This window comes from Diabrotica virgifera, chromosome 1 (genome assembly GCF_917563875.1).
Source record: "Diabrotica virgifera virgifera chromosome 1, PGI_DIABVI_V3a".
Classification (NCBI taxonomy): domain Eukaryota; kingdom Metazoa; phylum Arthropoda; class Insecta; order Coleoptera; family Chrysomelidae; genus Diabrotica; species Diabrotica virgifera.
Genome location: NC_065443.1, coordinates 22,051,276 through 22,071,050, shown reverse-complemented (window position 1 = coordinate 22,071,050; position 19,775 = coordinate 22,051,276). Strand labels below are relative to the sequence as shown.

Here is a 19,775-nt window from a genome sequence, read left to right as displayed (position 1 = left end):
CGGGAGATAGCATTACAAATACAAAAGTCATAGTAAGCCAGCTGATATTAACATCCTGTATAATTATTATTTATACCATTGGATAGCACTTTTTATAGTAGGATGGTATATTATTTTTTTCTATGGGGTTACCCTAAATCAGTTTTTTATAAAACTCCACTTGCTTCACTTGGGGAATTGCGAGAAAGAATTACTCAAGCATGTCGCCCTATTACTAGAACATTTGCTAAATTTTGTGCAGAATTTGAAAATAGGCTGTATTATTGTTTACCAAACAACGGAATTCACATTAAGTATTTACTTAATTGACATTTTTAATAAATTTGTAATTCAACAAAACCTTATTAAATTTTTCATTTAAGCCAAAGTTTCACAATTATTGCTTCACCCTGTATAATTATTATTTATACCATTGAATAGCATTTTTTATAGCCTTTTCAATGATGTATCACAAGTAGGGGTTTGCAATTTAAACTTTTTTGGTTGTGATGGGTGGGGCCTAGAGGGTTGATGGGGGTGAGTTCTCTTTCATGTCATTTTAGTTCCCCCTTACTATCCTAGAAACGGTTTCAAGCATTTTTCGATATCAGCTTTTGTTCGTGAGATATAGCCATTGTAAGTTTTAAAATTGACACACTGTATATACAAACTATACGCTCCCGAGGAAACTAAAGCTGTTTTCACTTAAAGATCCTTTTTGTGTGGGTTTAAAGATCCTTTAAAGATTCTGGTTTTGGTTTTACAGTTTCTGGTGTGACTTCACTGTTTCCACTACTTTTCTCCATTCTTCTCTCTCTTTTGTTGCCCTTACCATATTTCTGATTTCCATACTTCATAAGTCTTCTTTTACTTGTTGCCTCCATCTCAGTTTAGGTGAACCTCTGGTTCTTTTACCTGGTGATATCCACTCCGTTATAACTCTTAACGGATTGCTCGTCTCTCTTCTCATTATGTGCACATACCTTCTAATTCTCTGTGCTTTTATTGCTCATAACTATGTTCTCCTGACCCATACATGCTTGTGTTTCGTGATTCATCCATTGTTTTGCATCCTTTTCGTTTTCCCTCTTTTGTCTTAGTATTTTTCTCATAACTTTCCTCTCAAAACTTTCAGTTGCTCTTCTTCTCTTGCTGTTAATGTAAATGTCTGTGTAGTATATACCACTATTGGTCTTATTACGGTCGTTTTTTAGATTTTCATTTGTGTGTTTTGGCTTATCTTCTTATCTCTAAACAATCTTTTTTTTTATTTCTGTAGAACGCCTTATTTCCCGCTTGAATTCGTGTTTTCATATCTACACTCTCTGTTCTTCTGTGGACTAATATGTAAACCCAAATATTTGAACGTTTCAACTTCTTCGAAGCTGCGTGCGTGTATTGTCAGTTCTGTCATTAACGCCTTCTTTTTCTTGCTTAGTTCATGTATGTTGTTTTATTCTCATATATTACCAGTCCTCTCAGTTTAGCTCCGTTTTCCATTTTTTAGAATGTTTCGTGTTCGTTATTGTTTCTCTTTCGGAAATTATAACCATTATTCATATATAAATATTGAGGGGGTTAGAAGTAAAAGGGTTTAAATGCGCTTTTTTTAAAATTTTACTCTAAGTACAGATTCGCATACTTAAATGGTATTAGAATTTGGTGGTGAAACGATTTAAGCATATTTCGCCCTACAGTCGTCATCTATCGCCATTACATTTAGTTCACTGAAAACAATTGCAGTTTGTTTTGGTAGTAAACAGGTTTAACCGTGCGCTTGAACCGTTTTACCACAAAACTATTTTTAGTATTCTGTAAAAAAATAGTAATAAACGGGTTTAAGTGCGCTTGAACCATTTTACCACAAAACTATTTTTAGTCTTCTGTAATGTGTTATAGAACACATTACATTCTTCTTTTTGAAGTCATACTTCTTTAGGCGCGATTGAGATTGAGGGTGAATTTATATTACTCTGCGCGCATGCGCACACCGACAGTATGGTATTAGTCGTTATACGGGCTCTGCATAGGGATTACGAACACTCGATACGACTCGTATCCGCCATGTTTTACCATAAGGCGCTATGGTAAAACATGGCGGATACGATTCGTATCGAGTGTTCGTAATCCCACTGCTGATTGAGTGTTGAAATGATCTGTCAATAATAAATAATTGTTCAATATGAAGGTAAACAAATGTATAATATATTAGTTTTATTGTTGTGAGGACAGAAACAAAACAGTTTATAATTGTAGTGACTTTTAAATAGTTTTTAAAGCAACAGGTACGTAATAATTGTAAATGTATCATAGGTACCTACCTATTTGAACCTACCAAAATACATAGTATGTAATACTTTACATAATTTGATTACCATCAAAATTTCTATCAATATTCACCTAATATATTGTTTTCTTACTCTATGTTTTGTTGTATTTTTTTAATTCTAAATCATTTCAATTCAAAATCAAAATAATTTGATTTAATTCAAAAATGTCAAAAGTTTAATCCGTTTAGTTAGTCGATCTTCGCACATAATGACACATTTTCTCCGTGACGAAGCGTTTAATGCGAATTAACCCCAATACAACGCCAATACCAACCGCGCTGATAAGTTGGTTCGAATCCCAATAGAAACTTTTATTTTTTTATTTTTTTATACATTTGATGATTGAAAGTATATTTATTATATAATTTTATTTTCAGAAAATACGTATTTAGTTAAAAAAATTTCCGACAATTAATGTTCAGAAATCATTTGTGGCATTTTTAATGTGTTTGTGTGTGTTTTATTCTTTTATTATTTTAATTTTTGGCACTGTTTTAATAAAAATGTTTGAGAAGTAGTAAGTATAAATTAGTTTAATATTTAAATAAAATATAAATAAAAAGTATATTAATTTCGTTTATAATCATATAATCATATAATAAAAGTATAACTTCTTACGTGCGTACAAAGTACACACACATTCTTTTTTTTGTCAATTAATTTAATTCAAAATAATTTTTCTTGGACAACCTATAGAAATAATTATGTTAATGTTGATATTACTGAATAGAGAATTGAATAACCTTTCAAATGAGCTAGCACACGACCCCTATTCCCTATTTAAAAATAAGGGATGGGGAAAGTAGAAGGGAAGAGGTTGACAAATGACAGATGTATGCATCGTAAAAATGTGTCCCCCTTAGATCAAAAATTGACCTGTTTTTTATTTCCTTAAAATCTAACAATTACTACCAAATATCGAGGTGGACTCTTTTGTTTGGCCCACTCTGTGTAGTTCTTATTTGAATTCACATAAATATTTTTCAGTAAATAACATGGGAATCAACTTTGGATATAGATATAATAATCTAAAAGTGGACAACGTGGAATTACCGCCTTGGGCGAGCAGCCCCAAAGACTTTATTAACAAACTAAGAGATGCGTTGGAGAGCGAAATCGTTTCGGAAAACCTGCATAAGTGGATCGATTTGATCTTCGGGTATAAGCAAAAAGGAGAACGTGCTATACAGGCTCACAACTGTAAGTATTGTAATGATTTTAACACTTAATTTATGTAGTTTTTATTTTAATTTATTTACTTATTTTTAATTTATTTATATTAAAATATACCTACACTAAAACATAATTTATGTAACTCATTTATTAGATTCCCGACTTACAATTAATAGACCAGTAAGGATCTGTGAAAAAACGTCTATTTTTGGATGTGAAAGGTGGCATTCGGATTTTTGCAGATAAAGTTAGGTGACACCTTCAGTAATAATAATTGATTTATGCTCCTTCTCAAATATGCCCGGAACATTAATAAAAAAATTTAAATATTTAAAAATTTCGAAAAACGTCGATTTTTTTCTGCTTTCTTTGCTTATAACTTTAAAACGATTCGTTTTGGAACAAAGTCCTAGAAAAATAAAATAAAGATAATTGAATTTTGTATGATATACGACTGGTCAAAAATGTCTTAACGTATTACCTTTTCTGCAATATAGCAATAAATACAAAATAAGGGGGCAAAATACGCCTGTTGTTATTCAATGTTTTTAACCACTTTGGTGGCACTTAGAACCTTCGTAATTCACTTAGGAAATTATCTGTAATATACTTAAACCGTGTACCAAATTTCATTAAAATCGACGTAATAGATTTTGCATAATAAATTTGCAATCTAAATGTTTTTAAAAAAGTTCAAATTTTTTAAAATCTTTCTGAACAAAAAGTATACCATTTAGAAGTTGCCTAATTTTTTACATACAAAGAGGTGCTCTACCTATCTAATACACTTTACAGAATTAAAATCGGATTATTTAAGGGGCCTCAGGAATGTTTTAAACTTATAAACAATTTTTTGGCTTATAAAAAAATTTGTTTAATAATAAAAAAATTAATTTTTAGCAATGCAAATAATTAAAACCGATATAATTTGACTTAAAATTTCAAATGCTGTCAGTAGAATTGCTATTTTATTTTTTAATCAAAAGTTATTCGCGTTCAAAAATTGCAATTTTTTGAATTTTTGAAAGTTTCACTGCGTTCATCTCGAAAACTATGCATCCTACGAAAAAACTTGTAAGAACATTTTTTGCTTAGAATTACCCAAGAAATACAAAAAAATGTTTTATTCTGCAAAAAATCGATGTTATGTAATTCCTCAAGTTCTTTGTTTATAACAATCTTATCGACATTCGGATCAACTGTTACCCAAAAAAATCGTGTTCTACGGGTCAAAAATACATAAAAATCTTGGGTAAGTCCATCTAAATAAAGGAGCCCGTAGCACCCCTCCTGGCCACAGGACTAATTTGTTTATAAGCCAAAAAATTGTTTATAAATTTAAAACATGGCTGAGGCTGCTTAAACAATCCGATTTCAATTCTGAAAAGTGCATTAGATAGGTGGAGTGCTTCTTTATATGTAAAAAAATTGACAAATATTTGTATGTTCTAGTTTTTGTTGTGAAAGATTTAAAAAAAAATTAATTTTTTAAAAAAAGTTTAGATTGCAAAATTATTATTCAAAATCTAGTAAGTCAATTTTAATGAAATTTGGTATACGGTTTTAGCACATTACAAAAAATTTTTAAGCGAATAAGACAGGCTTGTTTTGCCCCCTTATTTTATATTTATTGCTATTTTGCAGCAAGGGTGATAAATTAAGACATTTTTAACCAATCGCATCTAATAGAAAATTTAATTATCTTTGTTTTATTCCTATACGACTTTGTTCCAAAATGAATCGTTTTAAAGTTATAAGCCAAAAAAGTAGAAAAACAACGAAAGTTTTTGAAATTTTTAAATATTTTATTTTTTTTATTAATGTTCCGGGCATAGTTGAGAAGGAGCATAAATCAATTATTATTAACGAAGTTATCACCTAACTTTATCCGCAAAAATCTGAATGACCTCTCACATCCACCTAAAAACAGATCCTTACTGGTCTATAAGTACAATCAATATCGATTTTCTATTCAGACTGAATGAACGTTTCAAGTTATTCCGTATTTATGGTTATTGTTCTGCTTCTCGAAACCTCTACGGGACTCTGGTTCTCGTTCGACCCGTCCGTCGAACAATCTGGAATAGTCTATAGACACAGAGGCATCATCTAGATCCCAGCCAGCGGTAAAATTGGTTTCAAAGTCATCCAGGCGTCAGAGCGTTGTTTATTTGGGGCCCCATTAATATAATTATCTAGTGGGTCATTGACAGGAACTAATGTAACAGAGTAACAGTATACTTGTGTTTTTGTTTTACTTAAAAATTTTGTTTTAGTTTGTCGTAATTTGTACTGACACCTCTATATTTAAAATTATTATCAAGGCGTATAGTCTTTTCGGCCAGTGTTTTCAAATCAGTGAGCTGGAATATGTATTTCTCCCTGACGTTTTTATCAGAGACGATATAGCAGCAACAGTCCATGTATTCTCCTGTGGCTCTGATCCATCACTGACAATATTTCTCATCATCATCATTACCATTGTCTTTTTTTCTCAGATGGGTGTTTCATTGTTATGGGAGTTGTGTGCTTTTAGTGGGTTGGTCTTGGCGCTTTTATGGACTGATTATCTTTGAAATTTTGATGGTTTGATTCTCTTCGCAGGAAATTCAAATAACCGAGAAATCAGGAAAATCACAGAAAAATTAACTAACACAGAGTACCACACAAAGCTTGAAGCTATTTAATGACGGTAAAGAAGCAGCCTCCTCCCAGTATATCAATACCATTTCATCAATATCATTTAGTAGGTAGATGTTGAAGGACCGTTTTATATTGGTCCATTTATTGGGGGGGGGGGGGATTGTCATGTGCCCTCCAATATTCCTCAAGTATCTCTGCCCGTAGTGTATGACTTAAACTACATTTAAACCTCAAAATTGAGCAGTGATGAAATTACCTAAACCACAGTATAAAGAGGGACAGTAGAACCACTCTCCGAAAAATTGGAAGTAAAATCTGTAGTCGCGGATGGCGACCGCGCAATGTTCTTAGCCGCTTTTGCCCCACTCTCGCATTGCTAGTCGCATATAAACGTACGGGTTGTAACAGGGAAACCCGCATCCACCACTGCTGAATTATCAATTGCGTACTGCCGGTATTACTTCTTGAGATCAAAGTGCCGACAGAGAAGTGGTTTTACTGTCCCTCTTTATACTGTGCCTAAACTATGAAGCTTAGCCAAACTACTTATTATTCTCACTTTGCTATATTTTCATGAGTATGCCATTTGTGATTGTCATTGTATTTTGTGACTAAATAAACGCCAAAAAGTAGTATTCCGACGCAATTCTAAAAATATTAATCAATTATGTACATTTTAGTATTCTACCATCTTTGCTACGAAGGCGCAATCGATTTGGACGCCATTTCGGATCTAAACGAGAGACATGCTCTAGAAGTTCAAATAATGGAGTTCGGACAAATTCCAAAACAAGTATTTCGAGTTCCTCATCCACAAAGAAAGACTGGTCTCACTCTTATGACAGAACCACTTCAACTGAAACCGATCGAACTAAGCTTTGAAGGTATTTTTCATTTTTGTAACTAATTTTGGTAATATTTATCTCTTGAGCTAATACATATTATTTATTCCAGATACATGGAAACAAGCTAGTGAACTTGAACTGATAACTAGCTTTAACTCACACAAAAATTCAGTTAGCCACCTGTTCATAAACGAGGATGGTGAACGTATAACTTCCGTAGGCCACGATTCAAAGCTTAAGGTATTTTCTGTCCCCCAAAACAAACAAATCAGAAGTGCCAACATAGGAAATATGCCTTTAAGTAGTTGTATCCAGTTGCCAAATACGAGCGTACTTATAATAGCTAGTTGGGATAACGAAATGTAAGTAATTTTTTTTCTTAAGTGTTTTCAACGTTAGGGTTGTCTTCATCATTTGGTATGTCCTCAATATAAGTAGCATCGTCAGTAATGTCTTTATTATTCGGTTCTTTCGCTTTAAAATTATTTATTTCTTCTTCTAAAAACTGTATTTTATGTAAATGTTTTTGTAAAAGTGAAAGAGAAATAAATCTTCATTGCCACTGTCCCATTCTAGACTTGTTTTGAAAAGAGCTAGTTTTTCTTTATCCACATGTTTTTTAAAGACTTTTATCTACTCTATCCATATTATGTATAAGTTTTTAGTTTGTGAAAACTGTCATTATAGATAGCAGTGCGTGAAGGATTTAAAGTGTGCGTAAAGTAACAATGTATTTTAAATGGGATTCACTTTTTCGCACTGTTTTTGGCACACTTTCATATAATCAAATATCCTTAACTTTCGCGTTGTCGTGGTGATGACATGTGAGCAATAAATTACAACAAAAGTTTTGACAGCTTTGTGGTTTGAAAGAAATTCCAGTGACGAAGAGTTACAGTTTTTTTATTTGTTTATCGTAGATAAAATATTGTATGAAACTGTACGTGAAGTACTTTTTGCGAACTTACGCGATGTATACTGCCCTCCTAAGGAAAACCACCGCATCTACAGTATTTATAAAAATGAGTAAATGGACTTCAAAGAATCTGCAACTTTTAAAAGGTGCTAAAATTGTTACAACAATGTGGTTAGAAACGATTTTACTTTATATCACTAAGTCTGTAAATAAACTGTGTTTAAAAAAAAAGTAGCAGTAATTTATCCTAATTTTATGCCTACTATGGCAGATACTGGGAAAAAAATTGTAAGTAATATTAGGAATTGCTAAGTAAAACTACAGCATCTACGGATGTTATGTATATGCGATGTTTTTTCTTAGCATAATGTTACATAAAATATAGTTAAACAACAAAATGAGTTTTTGAATAATTTATTAAATCTACATATTTAATAAAAAAAAACACATTTATTATACCGATTAAACCCTAACAAACAAAATTTAAAAAAAAATAAAAAAAAATAAATATACAAAGAAATTATTTTATTAATTCTTATCTTACTCAAGGTTTTCTCAAAATTGTAATCTATTTGAAGGCATTATGATTTTTAGATTTTTAATAAGGGTTTCTTTTTTATTTTTTGATACTCCACAAGGAGATGTAAATGCCTGAGGATTGGGAAGTTTTTTATTTAAAACTTTATTTTGAAGAAAAGTTATTTCAAACATACTATCGGATTTATTTGTTAACTTGTACTTTTTAGAGGAAATAATCCCCTGTTGGCAACAATTTGTTATTTTCGCCAAGTAAGGACGTTTCTCTATTTTTTTAATTTTTGTTTGTGACGCGAAATTTTCCCACTTAAAAAAATCTGTATACTGCATTCTTTTCATTGTAACCTTTTTTAAACTTGCCTTTCCAACAGCTGTCACAAAATCATTAAAATCGTAGTTTTTTTTCTTTTTTTAAACAGTTCCACCTGATGGTGGAAACTATCGGCGGACATGAAGGTGTGTCCTGGTTCGAAATACTTAATACAAATATCTTGAGCAGCTATAGCGTCAGAATTTACAATATGTATATACAAGGAAATGTAATTGTAGGTAAATTAAATTATTATGTTGTTTTACAAATTCAATGAATATGATTAAAACATCTTAAATTGTTTTAACTGTACCTACAAAAACTTTTTAAGCAAATTAAAAAAAAAGTATTTAAGCAATTTTTTTAATCTAGACTACTTACTCTACTTGGTTTTCAACATTAAAAATTTTACGTTGTTTCTTAAGACACAAACTAACACAATCGCACCATACACAAGTTGAAAAGAAAGTAAATAAATTGATAAACCGCGCCAATTACGTAGCAAAAACACCGCAATTGGGTATTGCTTAGAATAAACACAGTAACTGCAGGCTCCGACAAGTATATACGGGGTTTTACCTAAGTAATGTTGTAGTTGCGGGGTTTTTCCTTAGTTCCACGCATGTTTTTGTAGATGCTAGGTTTCGTATTTCTTTCAGAATATATAGTTGGGGTTGTAAATACTGTACTTTTTTTAAATAATCATGTAATATAAACCCTCTAGATCAAATTTTCGCTCCTAACTCAATTTTCATAATTTTTGCATATGCGGTGTTTTTCCTAAGGACGGCAGTATAGTGCTAGTATCTAAACATTGCGTGCGTTCGCAAATAGCATACTTCACGAACTGTTTCATAAGTAACTATTAAGAAGGCAGATCTGAACGAATATGGCATCAACATAAATGGAGAAAAGCTCAGTCATTTGAGATTCGCAGATGACATCGTCCTTATAGCCGATCGTATGGATGATGCAATATCAAGCTTCCTTAGGGTAAGAACAGAACAAGTGGGTCGCGGTGGAGGTGGAGGTCGAGGTCGATATCGATATCCATGTAAAACAAACACATTGTAGTGATTGGAAGAGAACAGAATAGGTAAGTCGCGGTGGAGGTTTAGCGCTATGCCATCCAGGAGGTTTACATCGATGCTTTTGAAAATAAAATGAGTTTGTTTTACATGGATGTCTACTGCGCGGCCTACAAAAATGCTTCCCTGTGATTGGTCCGTTAGAAGCCAAGTTGTCATTACCTGCGCTATCTGAGTTAATACTTTTTATATAATCCCTTTTTTGTATTCAGTTTATTTTTGAATTTCTAAAGTAATTAAATTCAGTAAATTTTTGGAATATGAAGGAGCGTCCTATTATTTACAGCTGACATTTCATCACTATCGTCACTTGACTGACACAACATCGCAAAAGCACAGTCTTTTGTCATTCAAATTTCATTAAACTACTTCACTTGATAGTTGCTGTAGCTCGACTGACAGCGCAGGTGACCTCCTTGCTATGTGCTGTCGACATCGACTTAACTAGTAGCATCCACCGCGACCTACACCTCCACCTCGACCCACTTTTTCTGTTCTTAGCCTTAGAGGTCGGATTAAAGATTAACATCAACAAGACGCTAATAATGACTAATCTGGTGCTAATAATGAAAAGGAAAATCTTTGACCAGTGTGTGTTGCCTGTACTCACTTATGGAGCGGAAATATTAACACTCACAAAAAAGGTAGTGAACAAGATTCGCATAACTAAGAGGTCTATGGAGCGCTAGATGTTGGGTGTCTCCCTGAGGGACCGAAGCCCAAACGAAGAAATACGCCGTAGAACAAAAGCAACAGACGTTGTCGAAAAAATCGCGTCGCTAAAGTGGAACTAGGCAGAACACGTCGACAGATTGTCAGACAACTGATGGACAAAACGTATTGTCGATTGGAGGCCACGAGAAAAAGCACTACGGAGCAGAAGAAGCCCACCAACCAGATGGGCCGACGATCTGAAGCATGTTGTTCAATTTTCACATGCAAAAAATATTTTTATATTTTTTACTGCATTAAATCTCTTATTACAACCGTGAATTTAAATAAGTCTCAAGCCAGCCCTGTTAAATAGTACCATTCCATATCTCCTATTTTTACCCCCTCTCCTCATTCCTTACAGACAGACATTTTTGGATTCGGGACAGATCATGCTCTCTATCTCATCAGCCGTTCTACGGTCAAGAAGTAACTTTCTTCTCCGACACCACCGTAGGGTGAGCCAACCTCCTCTCGGCCTTCTCAGCCTTTCCTTTGGGCTGAAACGAAATAACAATACGTTTTACGTTACGTGCACGAACAGTAATCATTAACAGTAATTCGGGAGTGACGTCATACACGATTTCGCAACAGTCATAACACGAGGCACGTGGTACGGAAACAATCAACTCGTATGTGACCTGCTTCAGTGTTCCAGACAAGGCTTCACAGTTTGGTAAGACTTTATACACATATTAATATTGTTTGTATAAAACCTTATACCTTATTCTCCCACTTAAATCTGAACCAGTAAATCCTCATACAGTCCAACCCTAAGATTGTATTCACAATCTCATACAGTACGTAAATCGTTCTGCTGGACATAGGGAATATACATTGAGATCACTGTGGCAACTGCGCTAACCTGTGTTAGTTGAAACTTCTGTTCGAGTTCGAGTTTCTGGTGCAATAGAACATAGAACTGTTAGAACGAATAGAATGAGTGATTTTGAATTCAAGGCAGTCCATAAATAAATCAAAAACAAAGATTATGACTGACGAATTAATAATTTTACTTTAATTTTTAAAATATCTTTTATTTAAAAATTAATTTCCAAATTAAACAGACACTGTAGTTCTACTACAATGTCATGTTTTGACTTTTATTTGTATCACCCGAAATTAATTGTCAATTTTGAGGTTAATGCCCCTTAATGCTTACAACTATATTGTCATTGAGAGAGCGAAGTTGCCACAATTATCTTAATATAATACAATGTATGTATTTATGTGCCTAAATATATACAATGTATGTTCCCTATGTCCAGCTGAACGATTTACGCACTGTATATGTACACATGTTATCGATAACTGGATGCAAGCCGCACAAAACAGAGACAGATGGAAAGAGCTGAGGGAGACCTATGTTCAGCAGTGGACGCGTACGGGTTAATGATGATGTTTTTCTATAGTTTTTGCCTTGTTTTACTTCCTGTAGTTCCTGCCTAGCATACCAGGGAACCAACCCATATATTCGGAAACTATTCTTTAAAATTGAGGGCACTATTCTTCTAGACTCTAGACAAAGCACTAAGTATTGTCTTCTTTATGTTATTAAGTCCATGTTGTTGACTGTAATGGATGATTTTGTTCGTAAGGACTTGTAGGTCTTTTAGGTTGTCCACAAATACTATGGTATATTCCTCACATTTATTCCTTATTCAACTGTGGATGATACGTGTGTATAACTTCAAAGTGTGTCATTACTTTGAAATCATCATATCAGTTAATATAAAAATATTTTGTGAAAAAAAAATCAGTGTTGTATAGTATTGTAGAAATAAAAATATATTTTTTAGATCCTTATATGATCTAGACTATGGTCGAGTTGTTGACAATGTCTTAGCTCACGAAGACGCAATAACTTGCCTGGAATATGGTAAAATCTCGAATGTTATAGTTTCTGGTAGTGCAGACTGCACGGTAAAGCTATGGAAGGGACTAAGCAGTAATGGATCAGTAACGTCCATACAATGCCAGAAGCATATCGACCACAATTCAGCAGTTAATTGCTTAAGTTTTAACAAGTAAGTACATTTAAGTTCATAATTATTACCTTGTTAACAGTAAGGAACAAAATTTTAAATTCGCAAAAAATGCTATAAATCACAAAAGAACATAATTTAGTAAATATATCAAAGAACAAAAATTGTTTTTGTCTTTAGTTTGGCCCCTAAAAACAATTAAAATTGAGAGAAAATTCAAATTATAGCAGCCAGTCCAAAAGGCACCCTCATTGGTCGTGACGTCATAAAGTTAAACATGTTCAAGGTCCGCGCCATTAATTCATTACGTTTGATATTCGTTTACTTGTTGTAGTCATTTTATGGTGTACCTCAGTTTTATAAATCTTTAGTTTAGATATAGTCGGAAAAATGAAAGAATACCCATGAACGAACATATGAAAGACGCTGTATTTTCCTGTCACCGTGTCACAAAGAAAATTTCCCAGCGCAAGTACATGTAATAATAATTAATACATGTACAGCGCAAGTACATGTAATAATAATTAATACATGTACTTGCGCTTGCCAATTTTTTGTGTGACACGGTGACAGGAAAATACAGCGTGTTTTATATGTTCGTTCATGGGTATTCTTTCATTTTTCCGACTGTAGTTGCTGTGAACTATATATTTCATAATATTTGAGTGTTGTTGTTAAGACAACTATTTTTTTAAAATAACTGAAGAGGATTTTTCTAAAAGTCAGTCTGATATCTTACCCATTTTGAACATAAAATTTTATTATTATGATTAGTTTATTTTAATTTTATGGTAAATGCGGTTCCAGAAAACTATTCTATAGGTAAATATTCAATCTGTAATGTACATCTACCAAAATATACCAAAAGTTTTCTTTTGTTTTTGTTCAAAATACATTTGGTTTATTAAAAAAAATTATTAAGCAGACAACAGATATTAAATACTTACATTAAAATTATTTTCACGTACATGAAGACCTTGAGAATTAACTAAAGTGTCTTTAATGTCCTTTCAATATGCATGTAATAACTTTATTAAACGCCGTTTCTTATCGACTGGTAATATAATAAATATTTTATTGGGGGTTTTAATGGCTGTACTTTTAAACAATGATACTAAACAACACTTAACAGTATTTCTTTTAGTTTCCGTAGTAAACACACACAATTCAATACTATCTCTTCAAAAACTGTATCAAACATCAATGTAAACAAAATGGTTTATACTTTTATACGAGACAGGAGATCTGTCATGACAGAATATAACTTGGTGACGTCACAAGTGTTCGCGCGCTTTTTCGATCGTTTCAAATGATTTAAATACACAGAAAATTTTAAATTTGTATTGCTAAGTTACTATCAGTTTTTCAGGCGTGAAATTTTGGAAATCTTATTTTGAAACGAAACTGAACATTGTTACGTAGTAAAATAAAAATATGCAAGTTCCCTATTGTAATAATGCTGGAATAAAATGCATTATAATTTTAATGTTAGGTTAGTAGTTAATGGTGAATAATAGTAATAATCTTTACTGGACAACGTCTACGTTTATTCTAATTTGTATTTAATTTTTAAATAACTTGCTAACAATGCAGAAAGATTTTGTTTCATTTATAGAGCTTACCACAGTTCTCAGGATTCCATAGGGATGAAATACCTATAAGTGAATGGTGGTGCTCTGTATTGAAATTAAATCTGAACTGTCTTTTGTAAATTTGAACACTTTAACGCTTTCATCATTTTAAATTTTATATTTTTCTGTTTAAAAAAATGTTACCATTTAAAATATCCTCATAAACCTTTGTAAACTTTTAGTGATAACGATCATTTGGCCGTTGGGACTGAAGATGGCGACATATACATATGGGAAATGACCAATTTTAAATTATTTAAAAAATACAATCCCCAATCTTCAAGTATTACTACACTTAGTTATAGTCCAGACGGAATGAAGTTAGCATTAGGCACAAAAGACAAGTTGTTTCAAATAGTGGATGTCAATACAAGTCTGCCAGTGTTCAGTAAAAATATGAGTAATGCAGTGACGTCGTTGAAATATAGCGAATACTTGCTGGTTATCGGTTGTGAGGATGGCACCTTGTCGTTGTGGGACATCTTTGAAGTAAAACTTCTATTAGAAGTGGTTGCACACTCAGGTGAGTTAATTCATATAACTTTTTGGGTTTTAGGACAGAGGTCAATAAATAAGCATTCCCGAGCCGCAAGTTATTATCTTTCACCGTACTACTCATTCATCATCCAACTCGATTCACTCCACAAACCATACATACTTTAGACCTTTCACGTAAATGGTCAAGGTCAAGACAGCAAATTAGTTACCGTTCCAATTCAGAGATGTCGCCTTCAGTCAATTTTCTTGTCACATTTAACTACTGACAGTTGACGATTAAATTAATGGGTTATTTTTGTATTTACTTTTTACTTTAAAATTTGTGGCTTAATTATTATAGTGGTGTTACGTTTTTAATCAGATTTAATCACAATTTTAATCAATTTTATTAACCTCCTCTCTGTTTTTATGAGTAAAATGTTTAGTTTACACTAGTGCTGGATAATCTCGTGCTGTGTTTCTCCACATTTAAAAAACAATATAATGGATCCTGAAACAGTTTAATCCAATAAACGAGTGTGTCATCAACATTTCGGGCCTATATAGGGTGAGGCAGATAACTGGCCTATTAGAAATATCTCGAGAACTAAAGGCAACAGAATCATGAAAATTGGAATAAAGGGTTTTTGAGGGATGATCTATTAAATGAAAATATTTTCATCTCTTTGCAACTTCCGGTTATAACTTGGCTTTTTTAAATGGGACACCCTGTATATTTTTACATTTTTGGATTCTCCTTAATATCTTCTTTCTTAAAATATGAGATTTTGTAATATTATATAGGGTATTTTAAAAGATATTTACGTTTTTTTATTAATTTCGTAGCAACATTCACACCCTGTAGAATTGTAATAGTTTGACATTAAAAACTCTGCTTACGTTCAAGTGATTTTTAATATAGTCTATTATTGTTAAGAATCATTAGTATAGCTAATTTTGAAATTTTAGTATACAGGGTTGGTCGAAACTCAAAATGAATATTTTCTGAGTTTTCTTAAATAGAACACCCTGTATTTTAGTATTGTAATGAAATGATATTTCATAGTACTTTTTTATTTTATAAGTATTCCCTATACCTAACTGCTTTAATTTGTGAGTTATTGGTGATTCAAGCTAAACATTAATTGCAACAAAAAATACGTAAAATTTTATTAGGTTGGCCGTGAAAATATTCAATCACAACTAATTTTTCAGAAATAAATACATATTAATCCAGACTGATCCTTAAAATTACCAATAATGGTTTAGCTATCAAAATACCTACGTAGTTAAGATTGTTGGTGCGACTAACTATTAAGCACAAATTAAAGCAGTTAGCTATAGGGAATGCTTAAGAAATAAAAAAGTACCATTATATATCATTTCATTACAATACTAAAATACAGGGTGTTCCATTTAAGAAAACTCAGAAAATACTCATTCCGAGTTTCGACCAACCCTGTATACTAAAATTAAAAATTTAGCTATACTAATGATTTTTAACAATAGTAGACTATATTAAAAATCATTTGAACGTAAGTAGAGTTTTAGTTGTCAAACTACTACAATTCTACAGGGTGTGAATATTGCTACGAAATTAATAAAAAAACGTAATTATCGTTTAAAATACCCTGTATAACATTACAAATCCTCATATTTTTAGAAAGAATACATCGAAGAGAATCCAAAAATGTAAAAATATACAGGGTGTCCCATTAAAAAAAACGAAGTTATAACCGAAGTTATAACCGGAAGTTGCAAAGAGATGAAAATATTTCCATTTAATAGATCATCCTTTAAAACCCCTGTATTCCAATTTTCATGATTCTGTTGCCTTTAGTTCTCGAGATATTTCTAATAGGCCAGTTATCTGCCTCACCCTGTATATTTTTCTGAAATTTGTAGAAGATTATAAGGTATTTATCTAAACAATCATCCTACAAGATATTCTTTCATACATTTTAATTCAACTAAATATTAAACATGATTGATTACAAAAACAGTGCTTTCACATGTCACACGGCAGTAGTGTGAGATGAGGGAATTTTACAATTTATAATTCACATTTCATCTGCTCTGATTGAACTAGAAATATAATGCGACTGCAGTTTCAGGTTGCAACGAAATTGAAAAAAAATGTTTATTCATTTTTAATTTATATATTTACTCTATGCGGAGTACTAAGGGAACTATTCTCGCTGCAAATTTACCATTTGAGCAGATGGGATGTGGATTATAATTGTAAAATTCCCTCATCTTCCTATAGTTTCAGAATCCGCATGGCTTGCATTTTTAGAAGCCTCGGATGGTGTAACCAGAGGTTTTACATTGTTTTTAATCAGGTAGGGTATAAAATGGTATATTAAATGTCATTTTATGTGCTATTAGATTAAAAACTTAACTTTTTTCTAGCAGATATCGCTAGGGCATCCCTGCCATTTTGTTAGTTGCAATCCGTGACGGCACGCGGAGTATTATCCTGGTTCATTCAGAGAGAAGAGTATATTATGTATCTCCTGATGAGGGGCTAAGAAGCCCCGAAACCGGTAGAGATTCTTGCTGTACTCTCTGATTGAACTAGAAATATAATGCGACTGCAGTTTCGGGTTGCAACGAAATGGAAAATGTTTATTCATTTGTAACTGTCTTTAACACTCTGTCTTCCTCTGATCTTACCACATGACCTGCCCATCTTATTTAGTTAGCTTTTAAATGTCTGACGATGTTTTCAGTACCATACAGAGTCACCAATTCAGCATTACGGCGCCTCCTCTACTCTTCTTTCAATTCATCTCTTTAAGGACCAAATATAATTCTGAGAACTTGTTTTTCAAATACCAGCAGCTTATGCGAATCATTGACATATACAGTCTTAATCTAGATATTCTTTTTAGCAGCTTAGATCTCATTTGTAATGCTCTATTCCCCGTAGCTGTACTTGCTGAGACCTCTTTCTCTATGTAGTTGTCATCTGTGATTAGCATGTATTTCGTCTTCTCTTTATTTATTCGGAGGCCCAGACTACCTTAATGATTACTAATGACTACATTCTTCTTCTCCTAGTGCCGTCTCAACTAACGAAGGTTGGCTATGAACCATTGCAAATTCGTCTCTATCTTCTGCTTTTCTTAAAAGCGTCTGTGTGTTTAACCCGGTCCAGTCGCGAATGATTACATTAATTCAATCGGTCATTTTGAAAAGGGATCATCTCCACTTTTTTGACATTTCCACTTTTCGTTGAATTTATATTTAATACACATAGAGACGTTTATTCCACATGAAAACGGGTCAACTTTCAATGTTATTACCATAAACACAGCATACCCCGCAAACCAGTTCAGTTTGAAAAGGGGTCATCTCCTAGAAATACCCATTTGAGAAGACCCGTTTTCAAAATAAACTTCATCTGTTCATTTTAAAAACGGGTCATCTCTATTTAAAAAAATTGAGGTTTCTAGGTCTTTTAAAATTTAAAAACATTTTTAAAATATTCATCAGCTTGTATTTAGCCGTTTAATGTGTGTAATAAACAATAATCACATTATAATGACTAGTTTTTTCTTTTCATACCTGTTCATTTTGAAAACTGGTCATCTCTTTTTAAAAAAATTGCGGTTTCGAGGTCTTTTCAAATCTAAAAACATATTTTTAAATTATTCATCAGCTTGTATAGTGAATATTAAACCCAAAAAATACTTAAAACAATTATTTTCCTAATAGTCTTCAAGATAAAAAGTTTTTGACCTCCCCTGTAAAATTTAAAAAAGTGGAGATGACCCCTTTTCAAAATGACTGATTCAATTATTTTAGACATTTCTTTGATCTTAAATTTTATCTCTATTTTTCTTTTAGGTTCTATCAGAACACTAGACATCTCAACATCACGGGACTTCATAGCGACTGGTAGTCAAGATCGCTCTATAAAAGTATGGAAGCCAAAAGTAGCATCATAGCATCACTTGTTTTATCCAAATAAGATCAAAACTAAGTATTCTCAGAATACATTTTCCTGGTCTATAGTTTATTGTGATATTTTTATTATAACTGTTTTATATATTTAAAAAGATTTAACAAACATTTTTAATGTATTTAAAATTTTGTGTTTTTCTCTTCAGAAACCCTACCTTAACTTCATTGGACAAACATGCTACTAACCATAGGATAATACATCAAAATCTGCAAAACCTATTACAAATCAAACCAAAGTACACAAATTTCTCTCAAATATATACAGATGCTTCAAAATCAACAGATGGCGTGGGAGCAGCAGTTATATCCTCTAATATGGGCCAAAAATATAAGTTGCCAATACACTATAGTATTTTCAATGCAGAATTATATGCCATATACGGGGCATTGACATATATTATATCCTCACCAGATCAGAAATACATAATTTTGACTGATTCACTAAGTTCACTACAATCCATAGGAAAAATATACCCAGAAAATCACATTCTGGGAAAAATAAAACAAAATCTGATCGAGATACAAAATCGTAATAAGGAGGTAATCTTCATTTGGATCCCATCACATATTGGTATTAGACGTAATGAAGAAGCAGACAAGTGTGCGCGTGAAGCCGTCAACTCAGCTGACTCTACTATCGTGAAATATGTGACAACTAGTGATGTTTCAAGTGATATCAAATCGCGTATCCTAAGGAGTGGCAAAACCGGTGGCAATTTTCAGTGTCCAATCTTTGGAATATTAAACCGAACATTAAACCATGGAGATGTTTCCCCACCAAAAGAAGGGATCAAGTGACAATAACCCGCCTTAGGTTAGGTCATACCAGTGCGACACACAAGTTCTTAATAACAAAAGAACCCGAACCGAAATGTGAGCAGTGTAACATTAAACTCTCGGTGAAACATGTAATTGTAGACTGTCCAGTTTTCTCCACATCAAGAAGAATTTACAGCATCCCAACAAACTTAGAGGAAGCACTTGGTGCAAATTGTTCGTTCACAAATATGTTAAACTATTTAAAAGTTATTAAGTTTGTAAATATATAATTTTTAATATTGTAAATTGCTTCTCGCTAATAACCTTCGGGTTAATGCGAATTTCTAAATAAAAAAAAACCCTCCTAATTTTATTTAAAAGTTTTGTTGACCAAATAAGATGCTAGAAATAAAACTGAAATC

At 32.5% G+C, this 19,775-nt stretch overlaps 1 protein-coding gene across 1 annotated transcript in view; it reads left to right on the top strand.

Moving 5' to 3' along the window:
* Window positions 1-18,720, top strand: part of LOC114324467 (protein FAN) — a 36,710-nt gene extending 17,990 nt beyond the window's left edge. The window contains exons 7-12 of the mRNA XM_028272331.2: window positions 3,297-3,509; window positions 6,806-7,009; window positions 7,080-7,332; window positions 12,332-12,559; window positions 14,331-14,671; window positions 18,478-18,720. Of these exons, the coding sequence (XP_028128132.1) occupies window positions 3,297-3,509; window positions 6,806-7,009; window positions 7,080-7,332; window positions 12,332-12,559; window positions 14,331-14,671; window positions 18,478-18,578 (1,340 nt within the window). The 3' untranslated portion in view covers window positions 18,579-18,720. The remainder of the gene's footprint in view (window positions 1-3,296; window positions 3,510-6,805; window positions 7,010-7,079; window positions 7,333-12,331; window positions 12,560-14,330; window positions 14,672-18,477) is intronic.
* The last annotated feature ends 1,055 nt before the right edge of the window (window positions 18,721-19,775 follow it).